We start from the raw sequence: 7,502 nt of genomic DNA, 5'->3' as shown, positions 1-7,502 counted from the left end.
GTTTAATATCTCGGAAACCGTAGCAGCACAAACGCTAATTTTACCTGCACAAATCTGCACAAACGTAGCACTAAAAAAGTAGACCATTTTGGTTTGTTTTGGAGCAGTCTGGGGGGATGGTGATGTCATCAGCAAAAAATATAACTTTTAATATCTCAGATACTGTAGCAGCACAAACGCTAATTTTACCTGCACAAACCAGCACAAACGTAGCACTAAAAAAGTAGACCATTTTGGTTTGTTTTGGAGCAGTCTGGGGGGATGGTGACCTTTGAATGACCTATAAAACAAAGTTTAATATCTCGGAAACCGTAGCAGCACAAACGCTAATTTTACCTGCACAAATCAGCACAAACGTAGCACTAACCGCTCCGCCTATTTGCCTTTACGTTTCAAGTGGGTGGGGGGTCAGCTTCACTCTGCTTGACCAGCAACCAGATGGCGTTTTTTGAGCATAAAAAAAAAAAAAATTTTTTAATTGCTTAAAGAAATAAAAGAATGCTATTTTGATATATAAGAAACTTTCTAAATAATCAATTATATTTTTATGAATATCATATGTTTATGAATATCATATTTTTATTACTTAATTACTTCCTACTTCCGGAGCTCATGAATAATTTAATTACTTCCGGAGCTCCGCTCATGAATAATTAATGACCTGTCAGTTTGACGAAAGGGGTATAATATCACTCTCTTATTTACACTGGGTTTTAAATTATTGTGCGTGAGCTGTTTACTGAGCATAAGGAAGTATGTAAGGTAATTACAATATTCACATGATAAACCTTATCTGTTACGTAACGAGGAACTTCAGTCAAGATTAAAAGATTACACTAATTGTCTGTTTTCAGAATAAAAGTGTGTTATATGTTCACTTACAGTTATTTGAGTAATTATACTTCATACTGTGAGCTTGCTTTTCTTGCACATTCTGTGTTATTTAATAATTAAGAAATCCTTTGAGTTTGCAGAGATATTTTTCCTGCAAAAAAGCAGAGAATAAATCGCTGAAGCAAAACGAAAGGGAAAATGGTTGCCACTCTTGTCTTTGTGTAATTTTGGCAGAAATTACTTGGCTTTTCCTTAGTTTCTAGCATATACACCATTAAAGTGGTGGATGATGATGTGAAATGTCTCTAAAGTTTAAAATCATAAACACATCTTTATGAACAAAAACAACAGCCTGAAAATCCCACTCACGGTTTTAGGTATGGGTAAATATTCTGTTTTTAATCGGGACCACATTTAAAAATTCCTGGAAGCACTCCTGGTGCTGGGTTTCAGTCAGTCAGTCAAATATCTACAAGTATCTTTAATATGGCCATCTTAGAAACACACTTCTGGTCCCACCCACTTTCTATTCACATCTTCTTTTTGTCAGTGGAAGCCAGTCGGAAAAACCACTAAGAAGCACCGAGTCACGGTTTAAAGATGAGTAAAGTATATTTTGAGCTGTGAATCCTGCAAAGCTTTAAGAAAAAGACTGTGGAGCAGGAAACGAGCGATCCTCTGCATTTTCCTCTCGGTTACTGTGCCTTTTATGTTGAAATCTTGTGCCGGAAGTATATTTTTCTGGAACTCCCTCTGCTTAGTCCCTTTCCCTGCCAGTCAGTCTCTGCCGAACTGCACTCCAGCTTCTTGTAGCAAAAATGAGCAATAAAGGTTTGTCAGACGAGGCTGTGGCAGCAGTGTGTAAAGATGGAGACCCGATCACTAAGGTAAGACCATCGTAGCCCCTCATGGAGGTGATCTAAATTTACATATTGGCAATAATTCAAACCCAACAGGATAGCAGCTCCCAAACAGGTTAACCCGCTTTTAATGCTACGTCCATTATCGGACACATTCCTCCACAAAATTCGCGGTGGTTTTGCTCTCGTTTAGGGGGGATTCGTTTCTCTTCCACACGGTTTAAGTTGCTTTAGTTAATGATGTACCAAAAAAAAGAAAGAAAGAAAGAAACCAAAACCCCATGTGGTTTCATGGCAGGCGGATGTGAGTTCACCTTTCTAGGTGAACCTTCCAGTGGCTGCTGCCGTATGAACATAAAACTCGTCATCCAAGGCGTGCGTAAAACAAGTCTGTGCGTAATGGGAGAGCCGCCTGTACTGTTTAGAAAAGCTGCTATTTAGGTGCGGTGAGACCAGAATATACTCCGCATCCTGTTGCGAAAGGTCGGCAGGAATGGAAATACCTAACGTGGTCAGCATGTGTCGCAAGATATGGAAGTTGTCCAACAAGTAGGCTCACCAGGCGTCCCACTCATGTTTCGTAGTTCCACGTTTAGATTTTGGTTGTAAATCACAGAAATGACACACATTTGAGTCTTAAAAAGAGCTCCACTGTTGAGCCTGTGGTTCCCAAACAGCGTGCATTTATAAGGAGTAGGTGTGAGGTGGAATTGAGGAGTGGTTTGAGGTGTGGCTTGGGGTTTTATGTCAACCACATATTATTACTATAGCTGTACAAAAAGCAGTGAATGAAGTTTACAATGTAAGTACACGTAAAAGGCTCTGATTTGTAGTGAGGGAAAAAAAACCCTGTTTGCTTTCTCATGAAGAGAAAACCTCTTAAAGAAAAACTGTTAGGAGAAACTGCAAACTAAGTTACCTGTATTAAGGTTTCAGCCAGGCTAGAGATTTCAGCAGCCTTCAGCCACAGTGCATCTTTGGTTGGCAAGAGTGAAATAATGCCAGCATGGTGCCATGCAAGTTTAATCGGCACCTGGAAACCAGAGAAAAGTTACAGACTTAGAGAAGCGTAAAGATGGTTAACAGACAGAACAGCATAGGAAATAATATATAAATAGTTAATGATAAGCTCTTGATAGTTAAGGGCTTATTATTAACATAATGACAATAGTCTTGATTGAGTCCAAAGGCCGTCAAATGAACTTTATGTTGAATCTATGCATATAAGAAGTAGCAAAAAATGCATTCAGTTGAACACAGCTTATTCATCCTTCACAGGTTTCATTCCCAGACCTTTGTGAGGGTCATCATTCGTATGTTTATTCTTTAAGATGCTTTAAGATTTATAAAAATGTGCCTTTCAGCAGTAGCAATGCATCCCACATTGCCCTGCATTTCATTTATTGAGTTCTTAGTAACTTACTGTTCATGTTATTCACTGGATAGATGCTGTTTGCTCCACTCAGTCTGTTTTTGAAGTCACTAACGTTAACGTGCTGCAGCCCACTTACCTTCCTGTTTGTATGGCTTCAAGTGCCAGTAAATACACCTACAAACAGAAACAAACCTAATTGTGTAGCGGAACTAAGTGGTTCCCTCTATTTTTCTTTAGCTGTTTCTGACTTTTTTGCTCTGGCTGGCACTCACATGCTTTGAAATTGAAGTTTAGGGTTTGCTCCCACGTGTAAAATATGAGGTTTGACCTGAGAAATAAAAGGCACTTTCATTTTTCAGGGGCTTTCCACTTTTGCTTTGTTGGTTTAATGTGTGCTGTATGAGTGATGAACTACTAGTCGGAAATATGAATGCAGCTGTGATGCTATCTGGGGAAATATATTGCAGCTGCGGTGTTTGTAGAGTTTCTATAGATATGAAACATTAACACAGAAGGAGGAAGGGCACAGGAAGGACAACGCACAGAGATAGGACTTAACTGTGAAATGCAGTCAAAGAGCAAAGTTTGGTTTTCATACACTTCAAACACAGAAATACGGAGGGTAAAAACCAGACGCCCACTTTACCACATTTTTCTTTTCTTATATTAACTCTGATAATTTCACTAATCAGGTGGCACACGATTGTTTGAACCACTGCATATCCATATGTTAAACACCTGCAGCCTGATGTCCCATTTGGAACTGAAAATGTGTAACACATAGTGGCAGTTTGTTTGACTGATAGGCGAGGCTGCCATATCGCACCATCGGCCCCTCTGGCCATCACCAGTAGGTGAAGTGTCTTGCCCAAGGACAAAACGACCGAGACTGTCCGAGCCAGGGCTCGAACCGGCAACCTTCCGATTACAAGACGAACACCCAACTCTTGAGCCACGATCGACTACTGTCACTGTCTAAATCTAACTGAACACAGGCAAATCTGGCACGTTCAGCCCTATGATGCTGACCGCCTGTGTTTGTGCGCTCAGTAACACAGAGGTACAGTTCGACTGAAGGTGTTTTTCGCCGCTTAGTGCCAGGATACAAATTTTTCTCAGTCACGTTGCTAAACGGAGCCAGAGGTGAGGCTGACTGTCTCACACAAGAATGAAATGTACAGTGCTTAACATCATAAAGAAATATAAAATGATTGTCTTGTACTCTGCTCACTGAAGTCCCGCCACTCTTGAGCAACTAAATGTAACGTGACAATTTGTGTTTGTTTTTTTGTTGAATGAATCTGAATTCCTCTGCAGTTTAAGGAAACATTAATTTTCATCCCTGTCATATTTGTAATTCAGTTATACTGTTACTTACCTCGAAGACTTGTCCTTAATCTATTATTATGTTTTTGTGTTAGGATTTCATGATGCAGCAGACGATGCTGAGGGTTAAAGATCCAAATAAATCCTTAGATTTCTACACCAGAATCCTCGGAATGACGTGAGTATCCGTGCGGGCTTCGGTTTACTCGGCTCTTGAACCGAGTTATATTTGTTTACATCTTTTTATTTGTCACTGCAAAGAGAGACATAAAATCGTTAAATGTGTTTTCAAAGTTTGTGTGGACGTTTCCTGACTATGTAAAATGTTTTCTCTGCGATTGATATTTTGCAGGCTCCTGCAAAAGTTTGACTTTCCCTCGATGCGTTTCTCTCTCTTCTTCTTGGGCTATGAGGACAAGAAGGAGATCCCTGCAGATGTGAAGGAAAAAACGGCCTGGACTTTCTCAAGAAGAGCCACCCTCGAGCTGACACAGTAAGGGTGGATGTTAGATACTACCAGGAACAAATTCATTTTATTGCATTGTGTGCATCTTCTTCAACTGTTATCTCCCTCATCCAGTAAAAAATGATCCTCTGTTGTTAAAATGTAGTCAAAAACCTAAAGTTAGTGTTGTAAGCAATCAAAAAGCAAACCAAGCTCAAGTTGGAATATTTACTTGAATCTGTTCTTCCAGTAACTGGGGTTCTGAGTCCGATGACAGTCAGACTTATCACAATGGAAACTCGGATCCACGTGGCTTTGGTAAAACTGCTTTCTTGTTGTGTTGAGTTGATAATGTATGTTTGTGTTGGGTCTGCTGCTTTTTGTGGATACTTGTGTGTCTGTCTGAGCACCGTCTCCGTTACTCTTGACAGGACACATCGGAATTGCAGTTCCTGATGTCTACGCAGCCTGCAAATTGTTTGAGGAGCAAGGAGTCACTTTTGTTAAAAAGCCTGATGATGGTAAGATGTGACATATTTGTTCAGGGTTATGATACTTTAATCATAGTTATTTATGTAGTAAATCAATATTTTTTCCACATAATAATTCCTAAAGTAGCTACATCTTCCGCACAGGGTTACTTTAATTACTTTTAATTTAATGACATGTTGATAGCCGGTTTCTGTAAACCTTTAATAGCTAATATTTAATATTTGTACTAATATGAAATTGAATTATCTTGTATTCAGCCTGTCTTTGTTGCACATGTCTTTTTTTTTTTTTTTTCTTTTCTTTTTTCTTTGTTCTCTTTAAGCAAAAATGCTTATTGTTGCACAAAAACCACTTATTGCTGCAACAGAGACCAAGCAACACAGCAACATGGCTGTAACACAAGCACCATGCACTGTCACATTTTTCATTAAAATTCGCTAACATCCAATCCACCTTGAATATGCAAATTCAAATATTTTCCTATTAACACATTCAGAGTTGCTAGGTAGATAAACACATTAACTATGGAATTTTAAAAAAAATAGAAACAGAAACATACTTTTAAATGATGTAAATAACAAAACTGTGCAGTTTTACTCGCTACATGTGTTTCACATGTTTAGCATATAAAGCTTAAGGTTAAAGTCGACCTATTGTGCTCATTACCAGCTTTATTTCAAACTCTTCTAGAGTAGCTCCACATGTTTCATGGTTCAAAACAACCCTCATTCATTTCAAACTAGGCCTTGGTGCAGCCACATTGGTCACCCTCTGTTTGAAGCAGCTCCTCCCTTTTTAACACCTTCCTCCCTTTAAGAAAACTTTCTAATGCTTAACTCATCCTTGCAAGAAGAAGATTTGAAAAGCAGGTGGGAGCTGGTGTGCTCACTACCAGAGCAGTGTATTTCCTTCCTATGACATCATACAGATCTAATAGCAGAGCAGTTTAGAGAGCTCTGCTTACATGTACATATGGTGACCTCGGTATTTGAAACCATGACCATGTACCGAGGCAAAAAGTAAAGCATAGTAGGTCCACTTTAATTTCACACATAACATATACTATAAGGTATATGTATATAAAGTGTATTAAAAAAAGAGTCAGGTAAGAAAAATTATCACAACATGTGAAATGAATAATCCTGTTATTCATGTCATAACAGCACAGCAGTCAGATATGTTACAGTCGGTAACGTATCGCTTAGTTCTGTGAAGAAAAATCTTTGTGAAAAAAAGATTTAGCCCATTTCGAGAATACACAACAAAAAGTTGCACATGTCTGAATCTGAAGTTGAACTTTTATCCACTCAGTACTTACAGTTTATATTCACCCTCTCGTTCTCTGTTATGTTTTCCCCCCCTGCAGGCAAAATGAAAGGCTTAGCCTTCATTCAGGACCCCGATGGTTATTGGATTGAGATCCTAAGTCCCAACAATATGGTGTCCATCACCTCCTAAAAATGAACCCATGCAACCTTCTTCAGTGTGAAAGCTCAGGCTTGCTGTGGGTTCAGGGGTTCAGTGGGAGAAGAAAAGATTTTTTGGGGGGAGTGGGGGGAATGAAGAATTTATCAACATCTGCCGGAGCACTCAAGAGCATACGGAGTGGGATTACTTGCACAATGGCACAAAATGGACTGTTCTCACACAGCTGATCAGCATTTTGGTTACCTTTGTTACCCCAGCAACTATTTTCCTGACTTTGTCATGTCATCATATTCTATTTTTTCAAAAAGTGATGTGCAAGAAAAACGGTAATACTTTGCAATAAACATGAAAGTCACATTTGATACGGATTTCTGATTATTTTTCTTTCTAAAGGTGAAGTAATGAGTAATTTTTCATAACCAATTTACATTTAGGTCAGTCACACTCACGATTTCACCAAGGAGCAACAAGATAATCTGGGTATTTTATCCATACTTATCAAAGTTTAAAAAAAAAGGATGTTTTTTCATGCAGCAATTGTTTTCTTGAGAAAATTAAAATGACGTCTTAAGGGGACTAAGGCTGCTGTTACTAAATAATGATTGGTGGAAGCATTTTTTGTAATTTTGTTTTTAATTTATATTACTATTATTAATGCCGTAGTGTGGTTGAGGAATGGTGGGCCTCTTGCACCCTCCGTTGTCCAGCCATATTTTTTATGTTCTGTTTCTATTTGTTATTT

The 7,502-nt window shown here is 38.7% G+C and overlaps 1 protein-coding gene across 1 annotated transcript; it reads left to right on the top strand.

Moving 5' to 3' along the window:
- The first annotated feature begins 1,595 nt into the window (after positions 1 to 1,595).
- Positions 1,596 to 7,106, top strand: glo1 (glyoxalase 1). Its single transcript, XM_085351857.1, has 6 exons — positions 1,596 to 1,721; positions 4,491 to 4,573; positions 4,748 to 4,888; positions 5,091 to 5,158; positions 5,272 to 5,361; positions 6,699 to 7,106. The coding sequence occupies exons 1-6, from the start codon at positions 1,653 to 1,655 to the stop codon at positions 6,788 to 6,790; spliced, it is 543 nt and encodes a 180-aa protein (XP_085207983.1). The 5' UTR covers positions 1,596 to 1,652; the 3' UTR covers positions 6,791 to 7,106.
- Positions 7,107 to 7,502: the final 396 nt, after the last annotated feature.

Source organism: Diplotaxodon limnothrissa, linkage group LG1 (assembly GCF_057381915.1).
Source record: "Diplotaxodon limnothrissa isolate DT_005_m linkage group LG1, D_limnothrissa_male_GT1.1, whole genome shotgun sequence".
In the NCBI taxonomy this organism is placed as follows: Eukaryota; Metazoa; Chordata; class Actinopteri; order Cichliformes; family Cichlidae; genus Diplotaxodon; species Diplotaxodon limnothrissa.
The sequence above is the reverse complement of the archived record's forward strand: the minus strand, read 5'-3'. Positions and strand labels throughout refer to the sequence as shown.